An 18,451-nucleotide genomic window follows, 5' to 3' on the forward strand; every position below is an offset into this window, starting at 1 on the left:
GCAAGTAAGCACACAAGAAATACAGACAAAGAATAGTCAATGATTATATGGTAGACTGAGTAAGCAAAATGGCATCAAATAAAGGTATTTTAAAGTGCTTTTAAAGTGTTAAAGATAAAGCTGGAGCTTTAAGCTGATGCGATTGTTCCTGTGCCAGTTAAACTAATCAATGGACAACTCCTGGAAGATAGACAGAAAGATACTGTAGGGAGGCACTCAGCAGGTGTGCGCTTGTAAACATGTAAGGTGACATGTTTTGGATGTAATTTGTGTTCTTAAGTGTGTATGTTTTAAGATGAATGCCTTTGAATTTCTGAATTAATTTCTGTAGCTCTAGGTGGGCTGAATTGCTCTTGGCTGGTTGTTGTTTTTATCTTAGACGGATTTTTGGATGTTTTCTTATTTAATGTCTGGTCCCTTTCTCCAAGAAGCGTTCTCCCAAAGGAGACAATAAAATAACTTCCTGATTTATGCTAATTTATGCTCCGATCGGTTGCAGTCCGTTGCTTCATATTTAGCAAAGAGATGTGAAGTTTGTATTGATCTTCTTGCCTAAATGTCTGCCAAAAAACAAACAAGCTTATTTCTCAAAATGCTGAACTTCTGCTTTAACATTACAGAATAAATATGATTTCTTGCTGGTACATATTGATCATCTGCCAACGTGCCTTGTGCTGGCCAAAAGGTTTTTTTCCTATGCAGAGAATGGTATCATATATGGGCTCATCCTGTCCATCAGGCCTACTTTTTAAACTTTGACCCAGTTTTGTAATGAGTTAGTTAGTTAGTTAGTTAGTTAGTTAGTCAGTTAGTTAGTTAGTTAGTTAGTTAGTTAGTTAGTTAGATGTCTCTTGTGCTGGCCAAAGTGTTGCTTTCCTACTTAGTTGTTTTGTTAGTTAGTTAGATATAAGTATGCTGTCTCTTGTTTACAGATGAACTTAATCATAGTACATCGTGCAGATTTAAGATCACAAATGTTTTTATATCTCTCGTACTTTCCAGATGCCATGGGCACTTCAGGTGTAAGTTAAATTATCTTTTCCTGTCACCCCCTCCCGTCCTGATGTTTGTGTGTTGCAGGGCACAGGCCATTGCCATTGGCCAGGCATTGGTGGATGGTCGCTGGTTGGACTGCGTCACACACAACGACCAGCTGTTCAGGGATGAGTATGCTCTCTACCGCCCGCTCCAGGTAACATTTGTGATGCGTTAACAGGCCTGCAAGATTAATCTTTTATTTTTTTTTATGATTTTGATTCTAATTTGATTTTAGGAGCCGACTGCATTACAAACAGTACTAAAAAAAAAAAAAGTAATGCGCTGAAATGCTCCCTCTTCTCTTCATTGAAGCCTCTATGTTTACAGGCTTGTGGTGATGCGCAATCTGCTATAGATTATGTGCTATAAAATATATATATATGTTTAATATATATGTTTGGTACTGCCAATTTGTTTTGTCATGGTGTATGTGTGCAATAAACATTAAACTTTGTGAGAAAAAATCATGATATAAATTCTAAGCTAAAAATGTGTAATTCATATATTTCCCTGAATTGTGCAGGCTTATGTGTAAACACTGGGCGCACTGGAAAAGAATCCTTTCAAATCACCAAATTGTTTTGTATTTGCCGCAACATACTCAAACAGATCACGTGTTGATATTGATTGATTCAACGGGGTCTTCTGATAACACGAGAGGAGATATCACTAATGCTGATGACATCTCTCTCTTGGGTCTCTAGAGTACAGAGTTCTCAGAAACGCCGTCTCCAGACAGCGATAGTGTGAACTCCGTAGAGGGACATTCAGAGCCGTCCTGGTTCAAGGACATCAAGTTTGATGACAGCGACACAGAGCAGCTCGCAGACGAGAGCGAGTACACCATGCCCAGTATGTATCGCATGTCTTATGCTTTAAAAAATATATAGAATTACTTTAATGTCATTGCACAACATTGCACAATGAAATTTAGGACCAATCCTGACGACGCATTCACACAAAACAAACCGCAATTAACAAGACTCAGTAAAAACCTAGCGATGCTCTCTGTACAAGTAGCTTTGCTTTGTTTTCTGTGAGTTAAAATCCCAGCCGCATCTCACTGACATGTGTCTCTCTGTCCAGACTCTGCCAGCCCCAGCAAGAGAACATCTGTCAGCAGTTTCCAGTCAGTTGTGGACAGTGACTCAGCTGCCTCTATCAACCTCAACATGGAGCAAAACAATGTCAACTTCCACATCAAGAAACAGTCCAAGTATCCACACGTGCCTTCTGCTGCTGACCAGAAGGGTAAATGTTACCATACACAATATGTCCGTCTCGCTCTCACCTTTTTTCACACACTTGTTTTTAATAAGTGATTAGATGTGTATAATACACTAAAGTCTACAACCTCTAACAAGCTCGCTCTCCTCTTTCAGCTGAATATCTTTTATCTGAGGATGGAGGACAGAATATTGTTATAAGTGATGCCTTCATCAGAGGTAGGTGCTCTGCACTTCCTTATTGATTTATTCATACAAAATTTTGAATTGCCTAACCAGTTAAGGTTTGGGTTTTGCTTGTTTTATGCTGGTTCATGATGATGTTTCCTCACCTCAAGCTTTAATTACCTGCGTGCGTGCGTGCGTGCGTGCGTGCGTGCGTGTGTTTGTGGAGGAGGATGGGAATGACATTAGCTATGTCCTGCAGCTTTTGGAGGTTGCAGCCCCTGAATTGGGACATAGCTACTGTCTCTGCTTTTAAAATGTGAACCACTTTGTGTTGCATGACCCTTGTATGAAAAGTGCTTTACAAATAAAGTTTGATTGATTAAGCAAACCTGCTCGCTCCTCCTGATTTCACATAACTGCAGAGTCTCTGTTCAACCGTCGGGTGGAGGAGAAGGCCAAAGAGATGCTGTTTACTCCACTGGGTTGGCACCACAGCTCTCTGGATCAGCTCAGAGAGGAGAACGGAGAGAGGAAGGCCATGGAGAGGCTGCTGTGAGTGGAGATAATACCTCTGTTAATGTCCAGTGAGATTATACATCATAGTAGATAGCTTTGGTAGTTTCTCTCCTACTTATTTAGTCTATAAAATGTCAGAAATAGTATAAATGCCCCCTTAAAATTGCCAAAAGGTCAAGATTATTTAGCACTTCTCTTCATTAAGAAGAAAACACTACCTGAAGTTTGCAGAGACACAAAAATAACATGTGGTCTCCACAGAGCAACAAACCTTCAACATGATGGTAACTTGAGAAATGTTTCTGTGAGTAACCACTGTTTTTTTTTTTTCGTCTAACCATCTGCTGCTCTGTCTCCGTGTGTCCAGCTCTGCCAACCACGGCCACATGATGGCGCTGCTGCAGCAGCTGCTCTACAGCGAGTCCTTGTCTCTGTCCTGGCGGGACATTATTGTACCCGTGGTTCGACAGGTGGTCCAGACAGTACGGCCCGACGTTCGCAACTGCGATGACGACATGGACATCCGGCAGCTGGTCCACATCAAGAAGGTCAGACACCATCATCAAATCAGTCAAAACTGTAGTCAAGTGTCACTCTTTGAAATTATACACGTTCATTTAATTGTGCATAGGGAACGTTTAATTAGCTGACCATCTGCTTCAGGTGGTGTCAGAAGCATAACTTAATCTCCATTTGCGCTTCAGATTTCTGGAGGCAGGAAGTTTGACTCGGCGGTGGTAAACGGCTTTGTATGCACCAAGAACATTGCCCACAAGAAGGTGCGCTCAAGTTCTTATTAGTTAAAATACCGATAGAACAGCTTGTGTTGGAAGTGTTGATATTGAACTGAAATCCTGATATTTGTCTGACCTGTAATCAGATGAACCCCTACATCAAGAACCCCAAAATCCTGCTGCTGAAGTGCTCCATAGAGTATCTTTACAGGGAGGAGACCAAGTTTTCCTGCATCGACCCCATTGTGCTACAGGTCAGTAAATCACTAACTAAAGTAAACCCTTTGTGCATTTTCTGTACTTTTCTGACACTTAGAAATGATTTTTCTTTGTCTCTCCCTCAGGAACGAGAGTTTTTGAAGAACTATGTGCAGCGCATAGTAGACGTGCGTCCTACCCTGGTGTTAGTGGAGAAGACGGTGTCTCGTATCGCTCAGGACATGCTGCTGGAGCACGGCATCACACTGGTCATCAACGTCAAATCGGTCAGTATAGTATTGGAACAACTATTAAATTAACAATAATAATAACTAATTCTTGATACAGAGTTCTAAGTTTTCAGTTAACATTTAGCTATCCTTTTGTTTCATGGCCTCCTCTTGGTTTTGGTTTCATTCTGTCATTATACAACATAACACACTTAAATAATATAATATAATCGTGCTAATATGGCTCCGATTCCTAAACGATCGGTATCTACCGCACCAAATGACAATGCATTTTGGTTCCGCTTTAATGGCGGCGCTGCCCTCTGTTGCTCCAAAATGTAGGTTACAGGTAACACGTGTTCACATATCATACATTCATTCATATAGTTGTTTTTTAATAAACACAGATTTAATCAAACATGAGGCATGTAAAACAGAATAAATTAAATTATAATCAGCATTAAACGAAGGTCATGGCTACAGTGTTTTTGCCAACGTTAATCACTTTTCCTTTTTCTTCTTCTTCGATTTAGCAAGTCTTGGACAGGGTGAGTCGTATGACCCAGGGAGACCTGGTGATGTCCATGGACCAGCTCCTCACCAAACCTCGTCTGGGAACCTGCCTCAAGTTCTACATGCAGCCCTTCACCTTGGCCAATAGTAGGAAGCACACCTCCTTCTCTCAATGAATTCTACTGTGAGATACTGTAACTACACCCTATAGAACTAATCCTGATGGTTGTTTTTTCTTCTTCCATCCTTCCAGATGAAGTGAAGACTCTGATGTTCTTTGAGGGTTGTCCTCCTCATCTTGGATGCTCCATCAAACTGCGTGGTGCCTCAGAGTACGAGCTGGCCAGGGTGAAGGAGATCATCATGCTGATGGTGTGTGTGGCATACCACTCCCAGCTGGAGATCTCTTTCCTCATGGATGAGTTTGCCATGCCGCCCAGTTTGTCCCAGAGCACCTCGTTCCCCTGCCTGCTGGAGGGTGCCTCTGTGGATGAGGAGGATGGAAAGAGGAGAGGGAAAGAGACAAATGGAGAGAGTCAGGAGAAAACGGCGGCAACTGAAGACTCTGCACTTGGAGGACAAGCTGAGGAGGAAGGGTTTCTGTCTGAGTCTTCATCCAAAAATGGAGATATAGACACTCTCCAAGACGATCCGAACCCCAACTTACATTCCTCTGTCCTAGAAGAGGACACTGGAATCGCAGACACAAAGACCTCCTCACCATTTTCCAGTACCCTTTCACCGCCTCTGCCTGTCTCCCCTCCATTCCTCATGGAGAAGGACGAGGAGATGAGCTCAAGCACTCTCATAGCATCTGAGGGTGAGTCGGGGGCAGAGGGAAGCCTATTGAAGGGGGATTCACATGATATGGATGACGGGGAAAGTTCAGAGACTACCACTACTCCGCGGTTGTTCCGAGACCCTCTGCAGGACGATACGGGGATGTTTGTGGCCGAGCAGGTGGCTTCAACCGATGACCGTCTGAAGTCCATCTCTGCTGTTTTTAAGCAGGAGCTTAAGGACATCATCCTGTGCATTTCCCCCTTTGTCACATTTAAAGAACCATTTCTGCTCATGCCTGCTGGCATGCTCTGCCCCAGCAGGGATTACTTCCCCGAACAGGTACCTAGCTATGCTGTTGTAGTTTTTAATGAAATGTTCATCCCAGGTTCTCCGAGTCCAGCTGGTTGTCTTCAAATGTGTTGTTTTGTTTGACCAACAGTACAAAACCCAAAGACATTCATGTTACAATCATTTAAAAAAAAAACAAGAAAGTAGAAAATCTTGACATTTGATAGGTAGGAAACAGCAATCTTTGGCTTTTTAGCTTTTGAACTGACTGACAATTAATCTGTTAGCAAAATATTTACATGGAAGTATTTAATTTCCCAGAAGATGAATTGCTGCAGCTTTGGACTGCGTTATTAAGGCAGTGTTTCCTAGATGTTTTTATTATTTGTACCATGCTCATCTGTGTTTTCCCTGTCCCGCAGGTCTACCTATCTCCTCTCCTAAACAAGGACTTCAAGGAACTGGACGGACGCCGAAAACGACAGCTGCTCAAAGACTCTGCCCCCTCCTCTCTGGTTAGTGGACAGACCAACGGCGCTTCACAGCCGAAGCTCATCGATGTCCTGCCCTCCCACAGTCTTACCAGCACCCGCATTATAGAGCAGCTGAACGGCAGCCAGGATCTGGCCAAGATGCTGGCTGACTACAGAGCAAAGGGAGGTCGTATCCGGCAGAGGGAAGCCTCCGAACCCTTCAACGCTCCTAGCGCTGCAGCTCCTGTAAGTGTCCAGAGCAGAGCGGTGGACGCACAGATGAAGCTGCTAGTGAAGGCTGACAGTGAAGAGGAGAAGCCGAGCAAACTGAATGATTTGAGCTGGACCCCCAAGGTGAGCAGCGTTGAGATAACTTTTCATTAATGATGCTGTTCTTATAAACAAACAAAAGTTATCTTTACATTCGGTGTTACTCACCAAAACAATATTGTTTCCGTCCCTATAAAATATTTGAAATTCATTAATCTTTGATTACTAGCAGTCATCTTCTTTAATGCTGTTATTGGTGCATTGCTGCGTTTCTTGTCACATTACAGCCACCTGGAGATCCGTTGAGTAGTGTGAAACCATTAGTGTGTATCGCCTCACCTGCAAACAAAACAGGGACACCCACTCATAAAAAAGTGCTTCATCACAACGAAAATTACGAGTCATTTATCAAGCAAAAATGACAATATTTTATATCTGTGTAATTTTCAATATCATTGTGGACAGTTCAGACAAAACAAGCAATTTCAAGAAGTCACCACCCTTGACTTCTGGAAATTATGACAGGAACTTTAAAAACAAAAACTATTCTAGGAAAATTACTGTCCTGAAGGAAAGACCGGATTTGATATGGAAAGAGTAATTGGTGCATAAAGATGCTGTGTTTCAATGTAAAAGGCTTCCAGATTAAAATGCATACAGTAATCACCACATTGTGCAACATGAGTAAATAAAAAGCCAACTATTGCTATTTATGGTGCATTTATATGTAACAGCGCTGTTTGTGTGAGTGTGTGAGACTAAGAAGCTACTAAATTCAATTAATTAAATAAAAATGAAATGGTTTAATGTAGAATTAGGAAATTAGACTACTTAGTTACTAATCTGGTAAATGTTCATATATTTATTTGCCCCTCGATCACTTTTTTAGAGGCATTTCTTGGGGCATTTTTGCCCTTTTGACCCTCTTAGTTGGAGGTTGTGTTCTTTTTAAACCAGCACAGGTTTCAGACTAGATCTGCTCGGCTTGAGCATCCCCCATCTCTGGTTATTCATTTGTGAGGGAAACCATGAGTAAGCTGTGTTCATTAACGGGGCTCTGTGTCTCTACTTGTATCTTACTTTTGATGCGTTTGTGTTTGTCGTCCTCAGCTGGACTGTCTGAACCCCGTCAACCATCAGAGACTGTGTGTGCTGTTCAGCAGTTCGTCAGCTCAGTCCAACAATGCGCCCAATCCCTGCGTCAGCCCATGGTAAACCCCTTCGTGTGGAGCGCATTAATAAAGAATCTTATTCCTTGTTTTTTAATGAATTTGTATTTATTCCCGTTGTTTCTCAACAGGATTGTCACAATGGAGTTCTACGGCAAGAACGACCTCTCGCTCGGTGTATTCTTGGAGCGATATTGTTTTAGGTAGGACAAAATAACTTTAAAATGTATGTGTTTGTATGACATTCATATGCTTTATTCAGAAACGCAGTGACTGATTTGGAGCTCTAGGGGCCGAGATTGTAGTTAAATCATTGTCAAATGTGTAGAAAAAAATGTGAAGTCAGATTTGAAAATGTTTATTGGCTTTTATACTTTTTTTTGAAATGTATGTAAATAGGTAGCTTTGACAACTGTTAGTTCAGTTCATTCCAAGTAAGCCTCCAAGTTTGCTTTACCTGCGTGTGCGTGCATTTGTTTTCTCCAGGCCTTCCTACCAGTGCCCCAGCATGTTCTGTGAGACTCCCATGGTGCACCACATCCGTCGGTTTGTGCACGGCAGCGGCTGTGTGCAGATCGTGTTAAAGGAGCTGGACTCCCCCGTGCCTGGTTATCAGCACACAATTCTCAACTACTCCTGGTGTCGCATCTGCAAACAGGTCAGCAGCAACACAACATAATATTTAACTTCACCATGGAGTTTCAGTCCCAGTACCAAAGATAATGTTCTTTGATACTTAACTTTGAGTTTCTGATCAGATACCTTGCTGGGTTTATACACGTTTTTTCAAAAAAATCAAATTACAATACAAGGATTCTCTGTCTGTCTTTATATTACTTCATTCTGACCACATTATATTTGTTATTTTAATTGTGAATACATGATGTCTGATAATCAGGCTAGACTTCCCTCTGTTACACTCAATCTCTGCCTCCTATTTTAAGGTGACACCAGTGGTGCCGCTGTCCAACGACTCGTGGTCCATGTCTTTTGCCAAATACCTGGAGCTCCGTTTCTACGGCCACCAGTACACCAGAAGGGCTAATGCGGAGCCCTGCGGACACTCCATCCACAAAGACTACCACCAGTACTTCTCATACAACCAGATGGTAGCTTCCTTCAGGTTGGTCCGCTCTATCCTTCCTTCACCTACCGCTGAATTAGACCAAAGACGTATTTATATGGTCAAAAACCTTCCTTTTTAGCTAAAGTAACAGATCTGGATACTTCCACAGGTGGAGAAGAGCACATGTTGTGTACAATGATTTCTTGAATTAGTCTTGACACAGAGTTTTCCCGTCTCTCGCCTTCTTAGCTTCACTTCTGTGCGACTGTTGGAGATTTGTCTTCCTCGTCCCAAGATCTTCATCAGGAACCTGGGACCTTCTAAAACCAACCTGCAGCAGGACCTGAAGGACTTCTCTCTAAAGTAAATAATATAGCTCATATATAGATGATATAAGATGAAAGACCACATAGACGTGAACATCAATCTGCTCGTGCCATGCAGCTGTAGATGACAGCCAGGCTTATCATCTACATGTGGTGTCTGTACCTTAGAATGGCTTCAAATAGTAGCACAGCGAGGTATTACTGTAATTAATCTTTTAAACTCTGCTGTGTCTGCTATTTTTTTTTTTTAAATCAACGTACTTTTATTTTAACAGGGCCCCTTTTAATTTAGTTTCTCAAAACCCCAAATACATCTCTGGCGTGTCTCGTTTCTAACGTCAGTTGATATACACTGACACAGATGTGACACGGCTTAATTTAGCCAGTAATATATACCTGCTCATCTCAAACTGGATTCCTCTGGCTACAGTAGGCCACTATGGCAAGGAGTCTCAAGTCAAGGGTATGATTAAGGATCGGCTAGCAATGAAAGCAAAACAATGGGGGGGAAAAGACATGACCATCACCGTTTCATCCTCTGTGGAGTATGAATGTGTCAGGAAGTTTCATGGCAATATGTCTGTAGTTGTTGATATCTTGATATTGAGAGGGTATCGAGGACTATAAGTGTACGCCCTTTGAGTTAAGGCTGAAACTAACCATTCTTTTTGTTATTTTCTCTCTAACACTGTGAAAAAGGTCAATTGATCATCTTAACGTGTCTCATTTTGTCGGACCAACAGTCCCGAACTGAAAGATATTATTTATTATTAAAAACAGGAAATCATCACAATAGAGCACTGCCACCAGAGAATATTTAGTTGTTGTTTTTTGTTGCTTTAAATATGACTTCCAAAAATTAAGCGATTATCAAAGTAGCTAATTAATCAATCAACTGATCATTGCAGCTTTACATTTGTAATTTTGGGCATACACACTGTAAATAAGATGTTCCTGACTTGAAATGACTGAAGTTTTACGCTCGCTTGACAAAAATAAGACAGATTAGTAATTGAGAGTTTCAGGCGAGAAATAACAATAGAAATATAAAAATACAACAATTACAGAAAGTGGGATAGAAATACAGAACTCTACATAAATAACATGTATAGACTTTGAATTCAAAGGCTTTTCAGTCCACGAATAGTTTCAGTTGTTCCCAGTCCACAGGTAGTTTAAGCTATTAATCTATTCTAATGGATTACAACCCGCTCATTCAGTGGTTTTTGATTCTTTGTTGTCCGTTGTTTCCGTCTGCTCCTTCCTCAGAGTGAGTCAGGTGTACCTGGCCATAGACGACCGCCTCACCTCCCTAAAGACGGACACCTTCAGCAAGACGCGAGAGGAAAAGATGGAGGACCTCTTTGCTCAGAAAGACGTGGGTTTATTTGTGTCGACATGTGTCGTGTCTCGGTTCAGTGGTGTTTCCAGACTCATGGTGGGGTTTCTGTTTGACTGTGGGCAGATGGAAGAGGCAGAGCTGCGGAGCTGGAACGAAAAACTTCAGGCGCGACTACAAGCCTGCAGTCTGGATTCTCCTCAGCAGGTGCAGGTGGTTCTGGAGTCGCTAGTGATGAAGAAGCAGAGTCTGTGTGAGATGTTACAGTCCTGGAACAGCAGGTCAGAATCACTTACGACTTCCTTTAATGAAATTTATTGGATGTTATTTATTTATGGATATGACAGGAAAAAAAGAATAAAGACACTTACCTGTAATTGACTCCTGTATCTCTGGGGGGTTAAAATGGTCTTAATTTTCCTACGTCTATGAAAGGCTACCTCTAAATTAGATTAATTTTTTTTTTTGATTCCGTGTTTTTAAAAGAAATTTCTTTCGTTATTCAAAATATAATTTGCTGTATTTCTCCTACAAATGAGGCCAACATGCAACTTAAATTGCAGCCAATCAGCTTTTGTGTTATTCTTGCGAGATTCTTTCGGAGTGTAGGCCTACCACAGACAGAAAACAGATTTTATTCTTCAGCTTTGGGTACAAGCGGCCGAAATGGGTTTCCTCAGGAGGGGGGGCTGGTTTCCTCCGGAGGGGGGGCTGGTTTCCTCAGGAGGGGGTCTGGTTTCCTCAGGAGGGGGTCTGGTTTCCTCAGGAGGGGGTCTGGTTTCCTCAGGAGGGGGGCTGGCGTCTCCCTTAGAGATAGGGTGAGAAGCTCAGTCATCCGAGAGGAGCTCGGAGTAGAGCCGCTGCTCCTTCACATCAAAAGGAGCCAGTTGAGGTGGTCCGGGCATCTGGTAAGGATGCCTCCTGGGGGGGTCCCTAGGGAGGTGATCCAGGCACGTCCAGCTGGGAGGAGGCCTCGGGGAAGACCCAGGACTAGGTGGAGAGATTATATCTCCAACCTGGCCTGGGAACGCCTCGGGATCCCCCAGTCGGAGCTGGTTGATGTGGCTCGGGAAAGGGAAGTTTTTTTGAATGATGTTGTGATATACAGTAAGTCTTAAATTTCATTCATAATGGTCTTCAAAAGTCTTACATTTTACTTGGTGAAACCTGCGGCAACAGTCATGTATTTGGACTCTTTCCTACTGCGTACTGCAACTGCTGCACAACAAATTTCCGTGACAAATAAAGTAAACCAAAAAATGATAAAAGAAAGCTAAATAAAAAAAATAGAAATAAACTAATAGGAAAAAAAAACACCAATACGACTTCTGTAAAGTGGACTTGGGGATGAGGATGTTAGGATAATCGACAAGACGCTGTCAGATCTTATTGAATGCTAAAAGCACTTCCTTTGTCGGTACACGATCCGTCCTGCCTGCACGATCCGTTCTGCGCATGTGCAATATGTTAGCGCAAGCGCAGATGATAATCCTGATGTGCGAGGATTTACCAGGGATTTACGGCACTGCACGATCTGTTCCACAGTAGTGGTCTGCTGTTAGCCTCCACCGGAAAGCTAACGGCTAGTTTAGCTAACAGCTAATTCGGTTAAACGCTAGCTGAGACATTAAAGACCCACAAACACAAAATATATATATATATATATATATATATATATAACGTAACAGCAAGTTGCAGGAACTTCCTTCTTCTTCAAGTACTTATGTTTTTTTAAAGCTGTAATTAAGCTGTAAGAGATGATCTGTATGGCGTCACATTATTTCAGTTTTTTAATATATTGGAAGGGAAAACCAGGCTTTTAAACTCGTCTTTAGTCCTCACTCTGTCGCTTCTTTCCCTTCCAGGCTGCAGGACTTGTTCCAGCAAGAGAAAGGCAGGAAGCGTCTGTCCGTCCCTCCCAGCCCGGGCAGGCACAGACAGACGGCCGCTGACGACAGCAAGGTTGGTGACACCATTTTATTGCATTTACATTCAGTCAGGTAATTGGGTCACTGTCAGTGTTTTACTAGGAACCGGATTTCTTTCACGGCATTAAATCAAGGAACCTGGTTTCTGTTATCGAACTATTAGACAAAAGTAGTGTTTACCGGCTAGGAGAAAGCCGAGTTCTTGGCCATGTACAGTATACTCGTAAGCAGGTTTCTGCCATACATCCTCAAATTTGAGAAAGTAAACCGGACAGGGCGCCCTAGTGGCTAAGGTGGTTAAAGCTGCGTTCACACACACACACACACACACACACACACACACACACACACACACACACACTCAGTCATCAGACAATCTGGCGAAAATGCAGGTCTTCCCATTCATTTTGATCGGGGGCAGAGCGTCTATTTTCTTTCTTTCTTTCTTTCTCCGTGAAATGAAGCTGACTTCAAGTGCTGCCGGAAACGTTGAGATCTTTAAACGATCTGACGCAAAACAATAATTGTGAAATATAAGATTTACTTGCGCTACATTGGGGGAGTTAAAGAACACAATTGAACATCACACAAATCCCTGCGGACAATTGCTGGATCGCTTTCTTTGATCAGAATACTAAGACTCGTGTCCTATAACCGCAACATCCTGGTTGGATTCAGGGATCTTTGCGTGTCAAACCTCTCTATCTCTCCTCACGCTCTCTGTCCTTATCTGTACTGTCAGAGAAAAGGAACTGAAAGTAACACTCAATATCGTCTATAACTTGGTTTCCACTGTTGAACCTTTTACAGTTTGTAAAATTCAAGCACACAGAGGGAAAAGCACTGAGCCCATCAACCCAAATGTTTTTACACTTACAAAACATCTTGAACGTCAGGATTCACAAGTACAGCTCAAACAAATCCTCCATGGTCCTAAAATAAGGTAAAGGGTAATCTGTCACCAAATTTAGAGCTGCAACAATGTGTTCAACTGATTGTAATTTTTCAAGCGAAAAGGCAAAAATGTGATCATTCCAGCTTCTCAAATGTGAGGTTTTGATGCTTTGCGTTGTCTTGCTTTAAGGTCAATTAAATATCTTGGTGTTTTGTTCTGCTGCTTCTTCTTTTTTGTTTGGAACAGACCTGCTTCCTTGTGGAGATCATTCAGGTGTAATTTTGGGTGGATTGGTCTTGCCTATTTTTATTTTATAACGTATTTATTTATTTAATAGAGTGCGCTGGATTCCTCGCCCCGTAACCCCTCACCTGTGGTTCAGAATGGTGACAAAGAGGACCGCCACCTCTGCCCAATGCCCTCCAACTCCTCCATGCTGTCGTCTCCAGGAGAACCTGGAGCTGAACCTTTCACACCTGTTCCCTCCTCCACTGAGCAGGACTCCCTCAGCATCCCAGAGGGTACACACACACACACACACCACCACACACCCACACACACACACACACACACACACACACACACCACCCACACACACACACACACACACTCACACACTCACACACTCACTCTCTCTCTCTCTCTCTCTCTCTCTCTCCTCTCTCTCTCTCTCTCTCTCTCTCTCTCTCTTCTCTCATCTCTCTCTCTCTCTCTCCTCCTCCTCTCGCACGCGTTATACTCAGCCGCCCGAACTGTCGAGCGCCAGTTTGACGTCATGGAGCACCCAACTGTTCATACATGCGCGGTGGTCACTAGTGGGCACTAGTAGCAGTCTTCTCCTGGACAGAGGTGGCGCTAATTAGCAAAGGCTACCAGACTAGAAGAAGAAGAAGAAGAAAAAGGTAAACAAGAGCAGAACTGGCAGCAGCATGGACGTCAATGCTTTGATTTGATTCAATAACCTACTTGGTCGGATGAAGCCTTTCATTCACCATAGAAGAACTCATCTTAACCCAGTCAGTTTACCAGGGAGACCTGCAGTCACTCCGAGAGACCTGCAGTCACTCTGAGAGACCTGCAGTCACTGGGAGAGACCTGCAGTCACTCCCAGAGACCTGCAGTCACTCCGAGAGACCTGCAGTCACTCTGAGAGACCTGCAGTCACTCCGAGAGACCTGCAGTCACTCCGAGAGACCTGCAGTCACACCGAGAGACCTGCAGTCACTCTGAGAGACCTGCAGTCACTGGGAGAGACCTGCAGTCACTCCCAGAGACCTGCAGTCACTCCGAGAGACCTGCAGTCACTCTGAGAGACCTGCAGTCACACCGAGAGACCTGCAGTCACTCTGAGAGACCTGCAGTCACTCCCAGAGACCTGCAGTCACTCCGAGAGACCTGCAGTCACTCTGAGAGACCTCTCTCTCTCTCTCTCTCTCTCTCACTCACTTACTCTTACACACACACACTCTCTCCCTCTCACTCACACTCTCTCACACACACACTCACGTACAAACACACACACTCCCTCTCTCACTCACACTCTCTCACACACACACTCACATACAAACACACACACTCCCTCTCTCACTCACACTCTCTCACACACACACTCACATACAAACACACACACTCTCTCTCTCTCACTCACACTCTCTCTCACACATACAAACACACCACACACACACACACTCACATACAAACAAACACACACTCTCTCTCTCACACACTGACACACAGGGTACTCGATAAACTGTAGAAACATTCAGCTTCACACTAAGTAGTAGAAGTACGATTGCTTGTCATAACCAACCTTTATATATTAACAATATCCACTGTTACATAAAAGAATAGTGTAAAACATTTGGAAGAGAGCTGCATGAGAATCGTTGACGGGGAACGTGAGTTCATCTGACAGCCTTGTTGGGCTACCTCAGATCAGAAAGGTTGGGACCTTTAGATTATGTGTCTGATCGGCACAGTTTCTCTGCTTGTTGTCAGATGTGTTTGACGGACACCTGCTGGGCTCCACCGACAGCCAGGTGAAGGAGAAGTCCACCATGAAAGCCATTCTCGCCAACTTCCTGCCCGGCAACAGCTACAGCCCCATCCCCTTCCCGTTGTAAGTGACTCACTCGCTCTGGTCTCTCTGAGTGCTGGAAAACTGTGAAGAAAGTACAATTGAGTCCCCGAGGGCCCCACAACCTGTGGAGTCTTTTAAGAAGGGCCTAAAGACACTATTAGGTCAAAAGGCCTTTTAACCAGTCATTGTTTTAATTTGAGTTTTATGGTGTTTTATTATTGCTTGTCAATTGTTATCGTACTCTGGAAACTGTTTTTAACTCCCTATTAACTGTAGCACTTTGAGATTTCCTTTTGAAATGTAAAGGGCATTATAAATAAAATGTATTATTATTATTATTATAATTGGCACTGAACGCTTGCTCAAAATCTTCTTCTTCTTCGTCTTATTCACTTAATCTTTGGTCAGAACATAAACAATGTTTTTTTGCTAGGAAGGTATAAGGTTATTTAAATCTTTTGTAGGGTCGTTTGTGTTTAAAGAACATTAGTCTGATTTTTAAACGCTTCTTTAATCAAATTGTTTTGTAGCTCATCGTGTTCATACTCGCCATACTGAAAAGATGTAAAAAAATCATTTTTTACTTAATCTGGTGAGGGCTGTTTTTGTAAACATTTGTTATACTAGTGCTTATACTTTATCTGATGTATTGATATTTAACAATTAATGCTTTATTTAATATCTTACGTGTTGTTAAAGGGATACTGTGCTGATTTTAAACCAGCTCTGTGTCATCTTTGTGTGGGCAGTGTGCTGAGATGAACAGGGTTTGGCCTCCCTCCATGACACCGGTGCACTGTCGAGCTGATGACACAGAGCTTAATTTAAATCATCAAGACATATTTTAATAATAACTTTATTTGTGTAGCACCATTAAAAACTACATCTTACAAAGTGCAATTAACAGAAGTAACAAAAGCATGAACAAAACAAAAATATACACAGCACATCAGTACACATACCTACACATTCCTACACATACCTACACATACCTACACATACCTACACATACCTACACATACCTACACATACCTACACATACCTACACATCAGTACACATACCTACACATACCTACACATCAGTACACATACCTACACATACCTACACATACCTACACATCCTACACATACCTACACATACCTACCATACCTACACATACCTACACATACCTACACATACCTACACATTCCTACACATACCTACACATACCTACACATACCTACACATCAGTACACATACCTACACATACCTACACATCAGCTACACATACCTACACATCGTACACATACCTACACATCCTACACATACCTACACATACCTACACATACCTACACATACCTACACATACCTACACATACCTACACATTCCTACACATTCCTACACATTCCTACACATACCTACACATACCTACACATACCTACACATACCTACACATACCTACACATACCTACACATACCTACACATACCTACACATACCTACACATTTCTACACATCAGTACACATACCTACACATACCTACACATCAGTACACATACCTACACATACCTACACATCAGTACACATACCTACACATACACGACAAAAGACAATGACGATTATCACTCACAAGAGCCAGCTGACGCAGTAAAAAGATGTAAGTATGGGCTGGTTTGTCTCTGACTGTCATGTGATCTGTGTTCTCAGTGACCCGGACAAACACTACCTGATGTACGAACACGAGCGCGTTCCCATCGCAGTGTGTGAGAGAGAGCCGAGCTCCATCATAGCCTTCGCTCTCAGGTGACAGCCGCCTCCTCTCTCTCTCTCTCTCTCTCTCCTCTCTCTCTCTCTCTGTCTGTCTGTCTCTCTCTCTCTCTCTGTCTCTCTCTCTCTCTCTCTGTCTGTCTGTCTGTCTCTTGTCTCTCTCTCTCTCTGTCTCTCTGTCTCTCTCTTCTTTCTGTCTGTCTGTTCTCTGTCTGTCTGTCGTCTGTCTGTCTCTGTCCTCTCTCTCTCCTCTCTGTCTGTCTGTCTGTTGTCTGTCTCTCTCTCTTCTCTGTCTGTCTTCTGTCTCTCTCTGTCTCTCTGTCGTCTGTCGTCCTCTCTGTCTCTCTCTCTCTCTCTCTCTGTCGTCTGTCTGTCGTCTCTCTCTCTCTCTCTCTCTCTGCTGCTGTCTCTTCTCCTGTCTCTCTCTCTGTCTGTCTGTTCTGTCTGTCTTCTCTCTCCTCTCTGTCTGTCTTGTCTCCTTCTCCTGTCTCTCTCTCTGTCTGTCTGTGTCTGTCTCTCTCTCTGTCTGTCTGTCTCTCTCTCTCTGTCTCTCTCTCTGTCTCTCTCTCTCTGTCTCTCCTGTCTCTCTCTCTCTGTCTGTCTCTCTTTCTGTCTCTGTCTGCTGTCTCTCTCTCTCGTCTCTGTCTCTCTCTCTGTCTGTCTGTCTCTCTCTCTCTGTCTGTCTCCTCTGTCTCCTGTCTCTCTCTCTCTCTGTCTCCTCTCTCTCTCTCTCTCTCTCTCTCTCTGTCTCTCTCTCTCTGTCGGTCTCTCTCTTTCTCTGTCTCTCTATCTCTCTGTCTCTCTCTCTCTCTCTCATCTCTCTCTCTCTCTTCTCTCTCTCTCTTTCTCTCTCTCTCTCTCTCTGCAGCTTCATGAATGTCCTATTTCAACATGGTGTTATTTTGTCGTGTCTTGCCCCCCAGCTGTAAGGAGTATAAAACAGCGCTGGATGATCTGTCCAGGGCGTCTAACACAGGCGGGGAGGAGACTCCACAGGTCATCAGGTACACAAGATACACGTTTAAATCTCTCAGGAGTGTGTGGTGGAAAGAAACTTAAGTACATTTACTAAAGTGCTTAACTTACTGTACAAATTTTAGGTACTTTTATATACCTGAGTACAATTTTATATTCTATATACTTCATACAAAGTGCTTCACCTAAAACAACAAAGAGCCGTTAAAATCCTCGGTTGAAGAGAGTATAAGCTGTAAATTACCAGGATAAAACAACACAAAGAAAGAAGAAATAGACGTTTTTTTGGCCTTTGTCATATAAAAGTCAAGGCTTCTGTAGTTTTATTTAAAGTAACCTTTAACTGGTTATTGATGATTTGAAATAAAGAAACACCACGGGCCCTATTTTAATGATCGAAGCGCACGGCGTGAAGGTGTATTTAGGGCGTGTTCAAATCCACTTTTGCTAGTTTAACTGCAAAAAAAAGGGTCCGTGCGCCGGGCGCAT

At 42.9% G+C, this 18,451-nt stretch overlaps 1 protein-coding gene across 1 annotated transcript in view; it reads left to right on the forward strand.

Moving 5' to 3' along the window:
• pikfyve (phosphoinositide kinase, FYVE finger containing) overlaps nucleotides 1–18,451 on the forward strand; it is a 41,713-nt gene that overhangs the window by 12,705 nt on the left and 10,557 nt on the right. The window contains 24 exon segments of the mRNA XM_032515167.1: nucleotides 1,081–1,192; nucleotides 1,743–1,890; nucleotides 2,125–2,289; nucleotides 2,421–2,483; nucleotides 2,855–2,984; nucleotides 3,316–3,496; nucleotides 3,653–3,727; nucleotides 3,829–3,936; nucleotides 4,027–4,167; nucleotides 4,644–4,770; nucleotides 4,877–5,745; nucleotides 6,117–6,521; nucleotides 7,548–7,648; nucleotides 7,738–7,809; nucleotides 8,093–8,264; nucleotides 8,551–8,729; nucleotides 8,922–9,035; nucleotides 10,268–10,376; nucleotides 10,464–10,618; nucleotides 12,203–12,299; nucleotides 13,498–13,681; nucleotides 15,159–15,279; nucleotides 16,928–17,023; nucleotides 17,911–17,991. Of these exon segments, the coding sequence (XP_032371058.1) occupies nucleotides 1,081–1,192; nucleotides 1,743–1,890; nucleotides 2,125–2,289; nucleotides 2,421–2,483; nucleotides 2,855–2,984; nucleotides 3,316–3,496; nucleotides 3,653–3,727; nucleotides 3,829–3,936; nucleotides 4,027–4,167; nucleotides 4,644–4,770; nucleotides 4,877–5,745; nucleotides 6,117–6,521; nucleotides 7,548–7,648; nucleotides 7,738–7,809; nucleotides 8,093–8,264; nucleotides 8,551–8,729; nucleotides 8,922–9,035; nucleotides 10,268–10,376; nucleotides 10,464–10,618; nucleotides 12,203–12,299; nucleotides 13,498–13,681; nucleotides 15,159–15,279; nucleotides 16,928–17,023; nucleotides 17,911–17,991 (4,005 nt within the window).

Source organism: Etheostoma spectabile, chromosome 5, assembly GCF_008692095.1.
Source record: "Etheostoma spectabile isolate EspeVRDwgs_2016 chromosome 5, UIUC_Espe_1.0, whole genome shotgun sequence".
NCBI lineage: Eukaryota > Metazoa > Chordata > Actinopteri > Perciformes > Percidae > Etheostoma > Etheostoma spectabile.